This window comes from Petromyzon marinus, chromosome 7 (assembly GCF_048934315.1).
Source record: "Petromyzon marinus isolate PM22_M1 ecotype Great Lakes invasive population chromosome 7, UKy_Petmar_22M1.pri1.0, whole genome shotgun sequence".
Taxonomy (NCBI): Eukaryota; Metazoa; Chordata; class Hyperoartia; order Petromyzontiformes; family Petromyzontidae; genus Petromyzon; species Petromyzon marinus.
This window is the reverse complement of record NC_133673.1, coordinates 536,274-554,670: the sequence shown is the minus strand read 5'-3', so window position 1 is coordinate 554,670 and position 18,397 is coordinate 536,274. Positions and strand designations below refer to the sequence as shown.

The 18,397-nt window shown below is 44.8% G+C and overlaps 1 protein-coding gene across 16 annotated transcripts in view; it reads right to left on the bottom strand.

The window, feature by feature from the left end:
• LOC116939822 (pleckstrin homology domain-containing family A member 6-like) overlaps positions 1 to 7,337 on the bottom strand; it is a 126,363-nt gene extending 119,026 nt beyond the window's left edge. For 6 of the 16 annotated variants that reach the window (XM_076065192.1, XM_076065201.1, XM_076065194.1 and 3 more), the window contains exon 1: positions 7,029 to 7,336. In XM_076065192.1, coding sequence (XP_075921307.1) covers positions 7,029 to 7,216 — 188 coding nt within the window. In that variant the 5' untranslated portion in view covers positions 7,217 to 7,336. Of the gene's footprint in view, positions 1 to 6,711 lie in introns of all 16 variants that reach the window. The other 10 variants (XM_076065195.1, XM_076065193.1, XM_076065197.1 and 7 more) reach the window with 5 other exon arrangements.
• Positions 7,338 to 18,397: the final 11,060 nt, after the last annotated feature.

Sequence of the window (18,397 nt, the reverse complement as noted above, 5' to 3'; positions counted from 1 at the left end):
TGCCGCATGCGGGTGACATCACATATGTGACGTCACCGCTCACTTGCCGTGCAAAATATATCCATAATTGCGCCCCCCCCCCCCCCCAAAGTCTTTTTACGTCATTTTTGCATTGTGTACAGTCTGGAAGCTACCGAAAACGCACGGACACGTAAGTATAAACTGTTTTATTTCATCAAACCACATGTATTTATTAACATTTTCCTCCTGATGACGATTGCTTGTGTTGTGATCGAAACGTCGTAGTTTTTTATTAATTATTTTGTTCTACGTGACTTTACCGAAAGACCCACAGAATATAAACATTATACATGTTTAACGACTGAGAACCAAAGGGGTGCAAGGCTGCAGTAAAGGTTAACAACCACTGACCTCGAGGATGTCCACTGCAGAAATGGGACACTTAAATAAAATGGTAGAAATGTTTTATTCATGACGCTACTCTTATATATTTTAATTGTACTTTTTTCAGTTTCTCCCTCATAAAAGTAAGCCACTGATGTCAATGGCTTACTTTTACAAAGAGAAAACATTGCAAACGCCTAGTTTTACAAAACTGTACATTACATCATATTTTCATATGTTCGCACGCGTTTGTGGGTTCAGAAAAGTGTATTTTAGACATCTTTCAACACGTGATGAATATAATTTTGTATTTATTTTATATCACAACTTTCTCTTTAAAGATTGACAGCTCTTTGTGTTTGCTTCGCCATGTTAACAAAAAGCATGTTAACTTTAAATTCTGCTGAAGTGGAACAAACACCTCTCTGTAAGTCAAGGGGGTGTTGTATTTCAGCAAGACGAATTACAATGTCTTCTTGAAAGTCTACACTGTTATCTTGTGCTTTTTTGCGTGGTGTATTTATGGGTTACTATGCGATTGGCTTTGTGTGATGCATACTCAGCAGCTATACGTTATTCTTGGCAGCAACAGCTGCGATTCCTGCCTGTCACCAGTCACTCTGTGATTCACAGGCCATTCCTCCACGAGCCAGAAAATAGCATGGTGTCATAAGAAAGATTTCAAGGACAAATACAGGTATGGCAGCAGGTTTTTGTCCGTGATCGCAACAAACCCATTTTTGGGTCCCCTTGGGGATATTTTCCTCCTCTCCTTGTGTGGGCACCCAGCGACGATCTGACAGGTTGCAATCAAATAATCCTGGCTGCGAGCTTCAGTCATTAGCGACTGTGCAAGAGTGGTGGCCCATTGAGAATTGTCTCTAAAAGGGCGTGATCGTCTATGTGTGTCAATGTTTCACAAATACAATATCATTCAGTGTGATACACACTTGACATTCTTTGTATTTTCCATTTTCTTCATTAATGTCCGTGTTTCTCATCCAAGTCATCGCAAGTAATACGCATTCACTTTGCTTTATACAGACTACTGGACCGTACATATGCATTGGTTTGTTCCTTGATGGGACCTTTCTTGCCAGTATCAAAATATACGAATTGGTTTTACCCTTTCTGGAAATAAAACAGTTGTTAAGATGTTAAAACACCAAACAGAAACCTTTTGCAAGGAATCATGTTTGCATTAAAACCAATTCTTATATTTTGATACTGGCACAAAAAGTCCAATGATGTAGCTGCTCATACCGAGCTATAAATGCCCTGAGAGTACATTGCCCTTGTGCTATTCGCCTTTTGGCGTTCTCTGGTCTAACACTGTTTGATACTCCGATCTAAAGAAGGCTGTCTCTGATGTGGACCAATCCGCTTCAAAGACAATGCATATATCACCAGAGCATGTTTTGTTTTCATGTTCACCACAAGTACTGTGTGTGTGGTTAATGCAGACATGATTCCTTGTAAAAGGTTTCTGTTTGGTATTTTAACATCTTAACACCTCTTTGGTTCTTTCGGTAAAGTCACGTAGAAAGAAAATAAATTAAATAATAGAATACGACGTTTCGATTGCAACACAAGCAGCCGTCATCAGGTAGGACTAAATTTGAGAGACACAACACAAAGAGACACACAGACAGACACACAAGCAGAGAGAGACAACACAGAGAGACATTGTAAGTCCTGCAGTCACGAAAGCTTCAAATCAAATCTTAACACCTGTTTTATAGCCAAAAAGAGTAAAACCAATTCTTGTATGTTGTTCCTTGTTAGCTACAGTTTTGAGAAGGATCATAAGCAGTAAGCCTTCACCCAAACATCGATTGTTGCCTCGATTAATGATCCTGCCTCATACGTGTTGTCAAGCCACGTGGGGCATCCAGGCAAGGATGTAAAGTATCTCCTTTGGCTGATCATCATTAAGGCAAGGCAATAAACGATGGAATGTAAATCAGCAAATGCAAATAAAACTACGAAAACTCAACACACATGTCAACAACCCAGCCTTAAAACGAAAAACAATATAGAATCGTTTGGACTATGGCCCTTCTTCATCGTACATCAGAATTAGAGTTGTATATTGTCTTTTGTCGTGCTATGAAGAAGGGCTATGACCCAAAATTTTGCCTATTATTATACATTTTATTATTTTAAGGCAGCACTGTTGAATTTCTAACTGTGCACCAACATCACCAAAATGTGCAAATTATTTAACTTTAAATCATCACATGTCAGCAGACAATCCGCTGTACCATAAAACTGCAGCACTGCACGGTTACTGTGGGTGAATGTTACTCGGAGTATACGGTTGTCTCTTCACTCGTTTAAATATAGCAGTCGAATTGCAGGTCACTTGGGGTGTGAGCAATGAGTTACTCGGGCGCATACCGATTGGCTACTGGCAGAAGAATCTCCAGCGTGCGACTTCGGGAGCACCGAGTCACTGGTGATCACGTGGCCTGTGTGTCCGTTAACTCTCACACGCACTGCGCGCGGAGTACCTTGACTCCATCTCGTGGAGCCATCAACTGGACTTAGAACATAAGACATCGATTTATGACGGCTACAGCACACACATTTCATCCATAGGAATGAATGTTAATTTTTACATGGAACAAAGCAAGTTATTTGACATTACTGTTTGAAAGTACTGTCATTCATGATACCCTAGATTGAAAATCAGTGTACTGTATGTAATGCACATCGGTAATTGCTGTACTGTTATCTCAATACCGTTTAGGGCGCCATAGTGGTGATACGTTAACTAGCTCGGCTGGTATTCAGGAGGTCGTGGGTTCGATCCCGACCCTGCCACCTCCTGTATATTTGGAGTTTAAATGTTCTCCCCGTGGTTGCGTGGATTTTTCTCCGGGTCCTCTGGTTTTCCCCTCCATATTTAGAAACATGCGTTTAGAATATATGGCTGCTATAAGTTTCCACATGATGATTTGTGGCCATATTGCTTCTAAAAAAGGGCTTAATAGCTTGGTCATATTTGGTAAGATATTTCAAACAGACGGTCACTGCTGAAACCCACAGTATTTACTGTACATTTTAATGTATTTTCTGTATAAACAGTAACAATTAAAATATTTTTAGTAGTCCTCTGAATTTAATTAAATCAGAATCTACTAAGACCTGCTGCTTGTATTGTTATTATTGATGTAGCAAGCCCTAAACAAGTGATGCCAAGATGCCGGAAACAATAATTACAAGCAACTGCTCGCTGCTTGTGAAGTGTCATCCTAATGGGGCAATACGAGTGAGCTCGGTATTTGTTTAGTAAGATATTCAGCTATGTATGGTGTAGTAGCAAACTTAAAGCCCGCTAGGACATTTCTCTGGTCAGTTAAAAGTGTTGTTCCCATGCTGCATGTTTAACCGCTGGCATAAGGCTCTAAAATTAGCTTACAGTAGATGAGTCAATGTCAAAATTCAGTGTGCATGATAGTAAACAGCCCTGCATTGTGGACAGCACAAATTTCCCTGGTGCACATGAGAAAATAAGATACACTGCCATAATAGTTTTTAAGATTTCAATTCCAGAATTATAGTACTCTGCTTTATACTGTATATTATTTGTCACAGTTTGCAAGACACTTTTTTAACCAAATGTAGAAAGCAACTACAATTTTGTTGGGAACATCACCATGATTCAAATGTAAAGTGTTTGGCTTGGTTTGAAACGATATGGTTATTGCATTACAGTTTTAAAGCATATAAATACTGGACAGAATATTCTGTACTTTTACCCAAATACATCTCCAGACTGTACACAATTTAAAAACTTAACATTATATATCACATTACAGTAATTATCACGTCATTTCACTGGTTTTCAATTAACTTTCATATGAACTGCAAACGTATTTCCAGAGGTTTGCTGCGTCCATTCCACTGTACTCCTATTTCATGACTTCTCAGCTAATAAACAAGCATAAAACGACGATAAAAACAATGTGCTATGTACCTTTAATTATTTCAATATTAAATGATACAGTCCTGTATTGCTTTGCCCGTTGCATACCTTCCACAATTACAACAGAGGACGATTTTAACAAACAATACTGTTTCGTTTTTTCACCACCAGTGATTTCCGAATTCAACTAAACTATTTTTATTTATTTTACCAGGTAAGGCCCACTGAGCAACATAGCTCTTTTTCAGAGGCGACCTGGCTATCACAAACGAAGTGGCTTTATTATCACGTGGGCATTTATAGCAGCCGTATGCTCTAAACGCGCGACGTTGATTCTAAATGTGGAGGGGGAAAAAGCTCCAGAGGAGCCGGAGAAAAATCCACGCGACCACGGGGAAAGACACCGCAGACTCCAAATATACAGCAGCAGGCGTCAGGGTCAATGTTGTGATTGTGTTTACACCATAGAGCTGGAGGTAATGCTGTGATTGTGTTTACACCATAGAGCTGGAGGTAATGCTGTGATTGTGTTTACACCATAGATCTGGAGGTAATGCTGTGATTGTATTTACACCATAGATCTGGAGGTAATGCTGTGATTGTGTTTACACCATAGAGCTGGAGGTAATGCTGTGATTGTGTTTACACCATAGAGCTGGAGGTAATGCTGTGATTGTGTTTACACCATAGATCTGGAGATAATGCTGTGATTGTGTTTACACCATAGAGCTGGAGGTAATGCTGTGATTGTGTTTACACCATGGAGCTGGAGGTAATGCTGTGATTGTGTTTACACCATGGAGCTGGAGGTAATGCTTTGATTGTGTTTACACCATAGATCTGGTGGTAATGCTGTGATTGTGTTTACACCATAGATCTGGAGGTAATGCTGTGATTGTGTTCACACCATAGATCTGGAGGTAATGCTGTGATTGTGTTTACACCATGGAGCTGGAGGTAATGCTGTGATTGTGTTTACACCATGGAGCTGGAGGTAATGCTGTGATTGTGTTTACACCATGGAGCTGGAGGTAATGCTGTGATTGTGTTTACACCATGGAGCTGGAGGTAATGCTGTGATTGTGTTTACACCATGGAGCTGGAGGTAATGCTGTGATTGTGTTTACACCATAGATCTGGAGGTAATGCTGTGATTGTGTTTACACCATGGAGCTGGAGGTAATGCTGTGATTGTGTTTACACCATAGATCTGGAGGTAATGCTGTGATTGTGTTTACACCATGGAGCTGGAGGTAATGCTGTGATTGTGTTCACACCATAGAGCTGCGCCACCGCTCTGCAGCATCGATCTCCCCCCACCCCTCCTGCATCCCCACCCTCTCTGCCTATCATTGTCACCACTCCTATAAACTGTGCTGTGCATATTCATTCTTTGCATCACAACACTACCCGGGGTGGGTTTTTTGTTCTTCCCCCAGACGCAATGTGATATTTTCGAGCGTTGAAAGGGACATTGTGGAAAATTAATGACAGTACCCGTGTGTATATATAAATCACAGTACAGTGTTGGAATGTTTCAGTTATTCAAATGACGGTACTGCGGTGTAAAATGCCAATGTCTTTTGGACGCGTGGAAATGGGGGCTTTAATGATATACTGCACAGGTAACTATGCGTTTAGATATATTTACATTTAAAAAATCTCAACATTATGGTGCAACGTTGGGTGTAAATTCACACTTGAACTATATATCATGTTCACAGAACTGAAATCGATGCAACCTAACATCAATTACATTCAGATCTGTGCTACTTTCAAGCAATAATGACGCCAGTCGGCCTCCGGTTAAGAACATCACAAGTTGCAGATTTTCCCATATAGAATGTAAATATCCCATTCAGCCTCACCCACACCAAGCTATTGACAGTACTGTACATGATTTACATTCACGTGCACAGACAATCGAAATAATTACTGGCGTTGTCATGTAAGGCACGTCTCGTTCAATGAATGCTAAAAACATTAAATGTACAAATCATACATGGAAAACGTTGACGTTGCTATAGGTGTATAACTGTGTGCATTGCCCAACACTACAAACGTAAGATTATCCGGTATCACATGAATTTTAGACATACGAAAATATTTGAGAAACGTGCACTCTGCCTGTTGGCGATTAAACGTCTCAAATGCAGTACAAAAAATAAAACATAATCATCTCAAAGAATATGAATGGAATGTCAGTGTTGAGAATACTGCATCTGCGGTGAAGCTGGTTACAGCGCCGCATGCATCATCATCATCATCTCCCTCTGAGCTTCCATGTGCCTCTGGTGACGTAAGGAGAAAGGGAATTCATGAAGGCAGCAACAATAATAATATACACGCCTCGTACACGGTGCCACGGAATCCTGCGAGCCTCAAACCACCACCATGGCTTTCTCAAAGCAAGCGACGCATCGTTTCACACTTACCTTTTTGTCTTCACAACCTTAAACTTGAGCATACTGAAGAAAATGCGGTTTTCTTCATTGAAGGATTTGCGCGCTTTATCTTCAAGCCAGGGTGTGAATACCGGCGGCGTCTATCGCACTGCATATCAATCGTTTCGCCTCATCATTACACGCGCGTCTCAGTTATTGCAAGACAAAAAAATGCCACTCTCTTTACGTTGCTTATCCGGCCAAAGCATTATCAAACCATCGGAATATAGAATAGCAACCCCTTTGTCCTGCGCCTTAAAACCCAAAGCTACAAATCAATTCTGGAGGGCATGTTTGTGGGTCCTCACAGTATTGTGCTGAGGAGGGTCGATGTGGCTGATGTCTCATGGAGGAAGGCTGCTGCTTCTCTGCAGTGTGGCAACGGCGGCTGCCGATTCACAAGAGGCAGCAGCTGCTGCTGCTGGTTGTGATGTCGTCTGGAATGCCTCTCCTCTTTCAAAGTCTCCCCCAGTCGATTTGTGGACCACCAACACATTAGACAATGACCAAAAATAACCAGCACTGCCCAACAGCTGCTAGCTGGGGTCCTTCCCCTGCATGTACTGTATACATCTGCACTGCAGCAGTGCCAAGACAGCCACCAAATTACCAAACATCTCATAATAGCACAGCGCACTCAGGAGGCATCTCTCTCTGGCTCTCAGCACAAAGGCAACCGAATATAGAATTACCAAACCTAGCCTAAACAAAGGGCACTGGCATGCTGCTCACCGCTCAGGTCCACGTTAAAACACTTGGAGATTTCAAAAAAATATCACATCAAAATTGGCAAAGCCTCAAGACGCTGCCTGCGAATAACATAAAGTTCAAATTGTCGTGAAACAATGGGGAAGAATAGCAATGCCTGAGGTGGTGCAAATCTGTTACAAATCAATTCGCTGTCTTTTCCACGTTTACGTACGGTACATTTTTAAGAATGTGTAATAGTAGAAAATAAGCAACACATCCGTGAATATTTCTGTATTAAAATGACAAACGATGACTAAAAGGAATTATCTGAATATGTATACAAGCTGTACCGCTGTCTATAAAGTGAGGGTGCTGTACAGGGAAAATACTCAAGGTTCATCATTCTGGTAACCACTCATATTCGCCATTATCTGTTACTCCATATGTGCAAAAGAAAAGTATAAAACTGCATTATTGCCCCACACAGCAGCTTCGTTGGCGTTTATGAATGGTTATCATACTGTAATATGCTGTTTAGGAACTGTAGGCAAATTTCACTTAAACGCATGTCAATGCGAGACAGTTGGGACTGTGAACGCTAATACGCCGGTGTGTTCCCTACGTTGGAGCAATTCGACTTAATTTCCGAGTGCATTTTTGTATTTTTCATTCCTTTTCGGACATTCGTAAATGTGTTGCAACTATGGTGGGGAAATGTAAACATTTGTGTTATGCCGCTTATAATTATCGTTGTTTTAGGGTATAGCTCATCTAATCTGCGTTATGTAAAGGATTCGCACATTCACGTATAGGCAGCGTTTTTTTTCTGTGATGAGTGGGAAATTTAAAAGGTGATGACATCACGTAACTGCTTTTGTCCCGTACAAAAACATTTAGAACAAAAAAAGAATCCTTTACACGTTATTTGTGATCAACTAGAACATGACAAATGTACACATTTCTAATTGCAATGCCCTTTAGAAAATGTTACATAACTACATTCTATGTTGATCATAACGTCAGCCTAACGTCAAATGATCAACGTTTTTAAAACGTGCAGTGTGCACTTATCGTGGCATTGTGGAAACCGCACGCAACATCTCAGAACATTGCAATGTTCACTCCTTTGGGAAAATCTTATATATAAACTAGCGGTTAGTACCCGGCGTTGCCCGGGCGAAAAAGGCAGACACACACATGGACTTACAAACAGACATGGACCCATACACATAGAAACCCACTGACTTAGATGCATGCAAACACATATGGACTCACACACACAGACATCGACTTGAGAGACACATGTAGTTACATACACAAATCGACTCAAACACACAGAGTCACACATACATACATAGCCTGAACAACAACAACCGCCATTCGCCACTAAGTGGCAGTGACATCACCACAACGCTTGCGCCAGGCTATGTGCACCTTGAGGGCACGTGAAGTGTCGAACACCTGCTGGCAGGAGGTCACGGGGCAGACCCAGATGGCACAGGTCGACTGAGATGACTGGCAGATGCACCACCTGTGCCCTGTACCCTGCTAACTTGCTGTGCTTTAGCCACACGGTGCACCGCTCGTTCTTGTGAGCGTCGCTCTTCCACCCTCCGTTGTTGTTGGAGGCCGACTGCCTCCAACTGGCCTGTAGCGTCCTTCACGAGGCTCCTCCACAGATACCGACCTTGACACCACTGGTACCAGTCATCGACAAGTCCACTCAGCTGCACATCGTCCTGTAGCACATCACTCCATCTCTTCTCTAGCCCGTGCCGCGCCCGTTTAGAGACCTCTATCTAGCGGAACAAAAGTTGTTTAGTCATGCGGTGGCTGGGCATGCAGGCTACATGGCCCAGCCAACGCAGCCTTGCCTGGCCATGCAGGCTACATGGCCCAGCCAACGCAGCCTTGCCTGGCGTAGGAGGTCACCAATGGGACTTTGTCCAGATCCTTCAAGTATTTGTGAGCTCATCACATAATCCAGCTTGGTTAAACCCAGGATGGATCGTAGGCAGGCCAGCCTAAATGTTTGTAACCGGCGAAAATGTTACATTAGGGGGGTCCAAGTTTCGCAAGTGTACAGAAGGGAGGGAATGACCGTGGGCGAGACGATGTGGAGCTTCGTGCGGAGCGAGAGACCAGGTAGCTTCAACACAGTGTTACACAGCCGATGAAAAGATAATGCCGCTCAACTGATTTAGAGTGAGACCTCTGGTGTTAAACCGGAGCCGGTCATGAGTACACTGGGCAGATATGGGAAACTCTCCACTCTCTCCACAACTGGGCCATCACCAATTGTGAGTTATGGGGGTGGATTGTCCGATGGTATAAAATACCCAGGCAGGTGCTTAGTTTTGGTGGGCCTGATGGTACGGCCCCACCTCTTAGTGGCAAGCTCCAAGTTGAGCAGCAGCGCGTCCAACTCCTCTTCTGAGTGAGCATTAATTAGCAGATCATCGGCATACATAACGTGGTTGACCAATAGGGAGCCATCGATTGACCGCACCCGGGCATCGATGAGCCTCCCATTGTATCTGTACCAGATGTGAATTCTTCCGGTAGAGGCATTGAAGGCTTAACAAAGTACATGGTCCAAATATATGTAAAAGAATGTGGGAGGCAGTGGACATCCCTGTCGCACCCCAAGATGTACAGGGAGTGGCTCTGATTCACAGTCACGTAGTTTGATGTGGGGCCGCTCACCATCATGAAGGTCCTTAAGGTACGTGAGCAGAGGGTCAGGGACTCGAAAAGTACGAGGAGCAACCCAGAGCCCAGGCCTAATGATGGTATCATAGGCCCTGAGCAAGTGAATAGAGCACACATATGGACTAACACGCACACATGGACCTACAGGCACGCAACGAAATGGACTAACACTGACTAACATGGAGGCACGCACACACAGCGACGAACATACATGCACATGGACTGACACACACATATCAAGGCACACACACACATTGACTTAAACACACACACATCGAGTGACACACACACACGTACATAGACTTACAGAAACATTGACCTACGCACACACATATGGACTTACAGACACACACACAGGGACTTACACACACACACATGGACCCACGCACACACTTCGACTGACAGCCGCATATCGACTCACACATACATAGACTCACACACACAGACATGAACTTACACACACACATACATATTGACGCAAACACACACATGGACTGTCACACATAGACACATTGCCATACACACATCGACTGACACACATAGACTCCCACACAAACATACATGGACTGACACACGTGCATAGAGGCACACAAACATGGACTGAGACACACACATGGACGTACGCACACACATGGACGTACGCACACACACACATGTACGTACAGACACACACACATGGACTCACACGCACACATGGACCAAAAAACACACACATAGAAAGAAATGTACTTACACTGACTGACATGGAGCGGCGCACACACACACATTGACTCACACACACATGGCCGCAGACATGCACATCGACCCACACACACACGGACTTAGACGCAGGCATTATTACTGTGAAAGAAGTAACTTAATTAAAAAAGAGTAGTTTTCTACACACACACACCACGCACACACATTGACTTACGCACACACATACATGGACTTACGCACACACACCACGACGGTATGCACTATGACTACAGCAGTGCCTAGTGACTGTGGTGGAACCTGCTATCACAAAGGCAGTGCATACTGACAGTGGTGGTAGCGGCTATGACAAAAGCAGTGCATACTTACTGTGGTGGTAGCTGCTATGATAACAGCAGTGCATACTGTGGTGGTACATGGTTTAACAACAGCAGTGCATACTGAATGTGCTGGTACCTGGTATGATTACAACAGTGCATAGAGTGGTGGTACCTGCTTCCCCTGCAGCAGTGCATGTATACTGTGGTGTAAGCTATGATTACAGCAGGGCAAGCGACAGTGGTGGTACCTGCTATGAGTAGAGTAGTACATGCTGACTCTATAGCAGTATATATCGACTGTACAGTGGTACATGCTGACTGTATATAAGTATATTTAGTGACTCTATAGCACAAAGTTCACACGTGACAGAGTGCCGTGATGTGGCCGTGAGCTCGACTGAACACGCATCACGTGACAGGGTCCGTCCCTCCCACGCAATTGGCGTCAGTTGGTACGGTCGAGCTCGTGAAGTAAATAAATAATTAAAATAATAATGGCACTAAATCGCTAATTAAACGAATTTAAAGTTGACGGCTGGGAAAACGGAATAGCCTATAGCAAGCAGGGGGCTCGGGGCGTGCCACCCGGCAATTTTTTCCGGACTTGAACCCCACCGTTTGAGAGCCAAATCCCCCACAAGCGCGCGCACGTGGAGACTTCTTATATATGGGCTTGTAATTACCAACACGCTGTTCCGGCATCGGCGCATCCACACAACATCATGGATGCATGCCGGGTCCAAGCAAGAACATCTGCTGGACTACATAGTGACGGACCAGCGGATGCGAGCCCATGTCCTTGACACCAGGACCGACCGTGGATCTGATCTGCCCTCTGACCATCGACTAGTCATCTGTAAGATGCGCCTGCCATTCTTCCACTCCGGTGGTGGGTGTACACCCAGGACCCCATTCCAACCTAAAGTGGCCTGGTCTCAGTTATCTCATGAAAGTTGCAAACGAGAATTTCATCATCGCTTGCGGCTGGAATTGGCATCGTCCCCGACTCCTCCTGATGTCGAGGGTAAATGGGCGAGGTTTAGGACTGTGACTCATGCAGCTGCAATGGCTGCTTTGGGTACGCGGTCCAGACCTCCCCAGAGACCCTGGCTGACAGAGGAGGTGTTCAGGATGGTTGAGAAAAAGTGACAGGCCCACTGTCATTGGCTACAGAATCCCACGTCAGAGAATGAGGAGGCTTACCGCAGCCTTCGCTCGGAGGTTCGGAGAGCTGTGAGGCGCTGCAAGGATGGGTGGTGGTTGCGGGTTCCTGAGGAGATGGAGTCTGCCTCAGTGGCCCGTGATCACAAATCTCTATTTAACTCCATCAAAAAAGTAATCTGCAGCACCACACCTATTACCATCATTAGGGGAAAAAACGGTGATCCAATCTCCGACCCCCATGAACAGGTTTGCAGATTTGCTGAGCATTTCTGTGAGGTCCTGGGGGAGGGAAAATCCCTCAGCCAGGAAAACATCGTGGCACAAAGTGAGGATGACCCTGCTGAGGCTGCGGTCCCTCAAATATTGGAAGAAGAAGTCACCCCCTGTGAGTGGCTGGCTGAGGTGCCATCTGTTGAGGAAGTACTGAAGGCGATCCGGAGTCTGAGACCAGGAAAGGCAGCGGGCAGAGATGATCTCCCAAGCAAAATGCTGAGGGAGGGTGGCGTTTGTGCACAGACTGCCCTGTATGACATCATAACAACAGTCTGGACCACTGGACGGATTCCGCAGAATTGGAAGGATGCCCTGGTGGTCCCCCTTTTTAAGAAGGGGGACCGCACAGACTGTAACAACTACAGGGGCATCTCACTCCTCAGTGTGTCGGGAAAGGTCCTGGCAAGGATTATTCAACATCGCCTTGCCAGGCACGCTGAGGAGAGGCTTGCGGAGCCCCAATGTGGTTTCAGGAAAGGGCGGTCCTGCACAGATGCCATATGTTCTGTCCGTCTGCTACACCAGAGGTGTAGGGAATTCCAACAAGACCTACATCTCTGCTTTATTGACCTGGTCAAGGCCTATGATACCATCAGTAGGCCTGGGCTCTGGGTTGTTCTTCTTGCTTTTGGAGTACCTGACCCTCTGCTCACGATCATTAAGGACCTTCATGATGGTGAGCGGACCCGGGTAAAACTACGTGGCTGGGAGTCAGAGCCATTCCCTATACACCTTGGGGTGCGACAGGGATGTCCTCTGGCTCCCACATTATTTAACATCTATTTTGACCACGTAGTTCGTGAAGCCTTCAATAGCTGTACCGGGGGAATCTCCATTTGGTACAGATATAATGGGAGGCTGATCGATGCCCGGGTGCGGTCAAGGGATGGCTCCCTATTGCTCAACCACGTTATGTATGCTGATGATTTGGTAATAGCTGCTCATTCAGATAAAAACCAACAAGATCATCACAAGTTCGACCCCCCTAATCGACCCAACTAAACGTACCTCCCTAAAACCTTCTGCTGCAAGACCCCCTAGATTATATGGTCTTCCCAAGATTCATAAAGAAGGCACCCCACTACGACCCATCGTATCCACGATCAACTCCCCTACCTATAGACTAGCCTGTTTTCTGTCAGATACCTTGCTGCCTTTCACTGGCAAGACCACCTCAGCAGTACTTAACTCAGCCCAATTGGTCTCTATGGTCAAAGACGTTGTACTGTCCCCTGACGATATCCTTGTCTGCTTCGATGTGGTCTCTTTGTTCACCAAGGTCCCAGTACCTGATACCATTGAAATAATTGAAAATTTGGTCCAACATGGACTAGACCCCGATACACCTGCACTGGTTAGGCACTGCCTCAACAATACCTACTTTACTTAGAATGGCTCCTTCTACAAACAAAATGAGGGTACCCCCATGAGATCCCCCTTGTCACCAGTGATAGCCAATATTTTCATGGAGAAATTTGATTTAGACGCCATCCAGACTTCCACCCTCAGACCTTCCCTGTGGAAGAGATATGTAGACGACACTTTCGTCATTTGGCCACATGGCCTTTTCCTAGACCACATTAATTCCAGACACCCTGCCATCAAATTGACCATTGGATGTTCTTTTTGAGAGGAGACCTGATGGCTCATTGGGACATTCTGTCTACAGGAAACCCACCCACACAGATTCCTACTTGAAACCTGATTCCCACCACCACCCGATGCAAAATAATTCTCTCATCAAAACGTTATACCACAGGGCTCATTGCATTTCTGACCAACACCACCTGACCAGTGAATTAAAACATGTGCATCTGGCCCTCAAAAGGAATGGATACTCTGACCGTACCATCCGCCAAGCTGTTTCTCCCTCCATACAGAAACAACCACTTGATACTCCGATCAAAACCATCACACTGCCATATATAGCAGGCGTTACTAAAAAGATCTCCAAAATTTTAAACAAACACAAGATCTAGGTCCGGTTCAATACAGTACACAAATTCCGTGACCTGATCCCTTCCGTGAAGGATGTCATTCCTGACTTACAGTACCCCAGAGTTTACAGATTGATCTGCACCTGTGGTGACTGCTATATCGGGGAGACGAAACGACATGTTTCTGACCGAATTCGCGAGCACAAATCAAATTTGAAACACGGCAGAACGAATTCTTCTGCCGTAGCTGATCACTGTTACAACGCTGTGGGTGATCACGATATAATTTTCTCCGATACCAAGGTTCTTTGCAAACCCACGGGTTTTTATCAGAGATTTGTTCACGAGGCAATTCAGATTTACAAACACAGACACAATTTCAACTGAGAAGATGGTTTCAAATTGAGCAACCATTGGAAAGATGTTATAAATCGAACCAAACATTAAACTAATTTTCAATGGTACAGTATATTTTTTCAAGTAGTGGTATCCCAAACTTTCGCAGCTGCTTAAATTCCCTTTTCACACCATCAATATGTAAACTCCCCCTCCCCCCCTCGCCGGTCTGCACATGTTTCCCCCTCTCTACACCGTTCATCATGCTAAGTCCGCCAATTAAATGCTAATTTTTATGCTAATTCCTTTGTCAAAGCGCCTTATTTCCTCTCACACAGCTTAAAGGTCGCGGTCTGAGCTTGGCTGTGTTCACTCCAGCCCTGTCCTCGAGACAGTCTGGTCCCTTCACCTGATGAAGGCCACTTGTGTTGTGGCCGAAACGTCGTGAATTTTTTTGTTGTTTCATACTTTTACGTGACTTTACTGAATAGAACCAAATAGTGTGTGTGTGTGTGACTTGATATGTGTGTGTGTGTGTGTCAGTCCATGTGCATGTGTGTTCGTTGCTGTGTGTGCGTGCCTCAATGTTAGTCAGTGTTAGCCCATTTCATTGCGTGCCTGTAGGTCCATGTGTGCGTGTTAGTCCATATGTTTGCTTTATTCACTTGCTCAGGGCCTATGATACCATCATTAGGCCTGGGCTCTGGGTTGCTCCTCGTACTTTTCGAGTCCCTGACCCTCTGCTCACGATCCTTAAGGACCTTCATGATGGTGAGCGACCCCACATCAAACTACGTGACCGTGAATCAGAGCCACTCCCTGTCCACTCCCTCCCACATTCTTTCACATATATTTGGACCACGTACTTCGTTAAGCCTTAAATGCCTCTACCGGAAGAATTCACATCTGGTACAGATACAATGGGAGGCTCATCGATGCCCGGGTGCGGTCAATCGATGGCTCCCTATTGGTCAACCACGTTATGTATGCCGATGATCTGCTAATTAATGCTCACTCAGAAGAGGAGTTGGACGCGCTGCTGCTCAACCTGGAGCTTGCCACTAAGAGGTGGGGCCTTACCATCAGCCCCACCAAAACTAAGCACCTGCCTGGGTATTTTGTACCATCGGACAATCCACCCCCATAACTCACAATTGGTAATAGGCCAGTTGTGGAGAGTGCAGAGTTTCCCATACCTGCCCAGTGTACTCATGACCGACTTCGGTTTAACACCAGAGGTCTCACTCTGAATCAGTTGAGTGGCATTATATTTTCATTGGCTGTGTAACACTCTGTTGAAGCTACCTGGTCTCTCGCTCCACACGAAGCTCCACGTCGTCTCGCCCACGGTCATTCCCTCCCTTCTGTACACTTGCGAAACTTGGACCCCCTGAATGCAAAATTTTCGCCGGTAACAAACATTTAGGCTGGCCTGCCTACGATCCATCCTGGGTTTAACCAGGCTAGATTGTGTGATGAGCTCACAAATACTTGAAGGATCTGGACAAAGTCCCTTTGGTGACCTCCTATGCCAGGCAAGGCTGCGTTGGCTGGGCCATGTAGCCTGCATGCGCAGCAACCGCATGCCTAAACACTTTTTGTTCCGCCGGATCGAGGTCTCTAAACGTTCGCGGCACAGGCTACAGAAGAGATGGAGTGATGTGCTACAGGACGATGTGCAGCTGAGTTGACTTGTCGATGACTGGTACCAGCGGTGTCAAGGTCGGTATCTGTGGAGGAGCCTCGTAAAGGACGCTACAGGCCAGTTGGAGGCAGTCGGCCTCCAACAACAACGGAGGGTGGAAGAGCGACGCTCACAAGAACGAGCGGTGCACCGTGTGGCTAAAGCACAGCAAGTTAGCAGGGTACAGGGCACAGGTGGTGCATCTGCCAGTCATCTCAGTCGACCTGTGCCATCTGGGTCTGCCCCGTGACCTCCTGCCAGCAGGTGTACGACACTTCACGTGGCCTCAAGGTGCACATAGCCTGCCACAAGCGTTGTGGTGACGTCACTGCCACTTAGTGACGAATGGCGGTTGTTGTTCAGTCTATGTATGTATGTATATGTGAGTCGATATGTGCGTGTAACTCTGTGTGTTTGAGTCGATTTGTGTGTGTAACTACATGTCTCTCAAGTCGTTGTCTGTGTGTGTGAGTCCATATGTGTTTGCATGCGTCTAAGTCAGTGGGTTTCTATGTGTATGGGTCCATGTCTGTTTGTAAGTCCATGTGTGTGTCTGCCTTTTTCGCCCGGGCAACGCCGGGTACTAACCGCTAGTGTCACAATAAAATGCAACCCTAAAAATAACGCCAATTCCTTACCTGCATAAAATTGGTCATTAAAATAGATAATGGGAAAGTGTTTTTGTTTATATATTATTTACACATCTATTTAGAATACCCATGTAACAATACCAGTACTGTATAATTAATAATAACGATGACGATAGAAAATTATGGATGCCGATGACATCAATAAATGGTGAATGACAATGGATGATGTGAATGGTGGTGGTGAGAGCTTGCGGCGATTACTACAATTTCTCGCTTGAAATTGTGATTCCATTCTTGGAACTGAATACGAATCCTTGTGGGATTAATCATAGGACGAGTTGGCCTGTAACTACATCTGCAGCATTCATTGTTTTCCACTTGCGTACTTATTTTATTATATGCAGTTGTATCCTTTCATTATTCGGGAAGCATATGGTTGAACCACTTCTCAATATTCACATTTGGGTTTTTTTTTATATAACAAAATCACTACAGTGTGTGGGGCCTGCAGTATGTTGGGCGCCACGGTGGCGGCATGTTAACTAGCTTCCCTAGTATACAGGAGGTTGTGAGTTCGATCCCGACCCTGATGCCTGTATATTTGGAGTTTGCATGTTCTCCCCGTATATTTGGAGTTTGCATGTTGTCCCCATAGTCCATAAACTTTTCTCCGCGTCCTCCGGTTACTTCCCTCCACATTTACAAACGTGTGTTTAGAGTGTTTGCTGTCAATTTCCACATGATACGCCACTTCATTGAGATATCATTTTTGGTCAGATTTCTTCTGCAAAATAAAGCTAAGTGAGTCTTACCTAATAAAATAAAAATTAGTTTAGTTCATAGTTATATGGAGTAATTATGTTCTTCTTGGTCTCCCTGCCTCTGCCGTCACTCCCCAACAAATAAAAAATGCTTACACACAAGTTATTTTTAATCTCCCCTTTAATTCTCACATTTCACCTCTCCTTAAATATAAGGTGGGACATTGTCCCACCTTATATTGCTTCTCTCATCTCATTCCAAGCCACATCTCATTCCCAATCTTTTCTGTCTCTTTCTGTCCCTCCTTCTGCCAGTGCCCAATCCTGTTTCGGTCCAATTCCCCACCATAGTACCTCTCCACTGAAATAAATTTCCCATGTATATTAAGCATTCTCCCTCTTTAACCTCCTTCCATTCCTCTCTTGCTCATTCTCTTCCCTCTCCTCACACCTCCATTCCTTCCCGTTCCTCCCGTACCCTTTTGTGATCTCTTAGTAATCTCTATCACTGTCA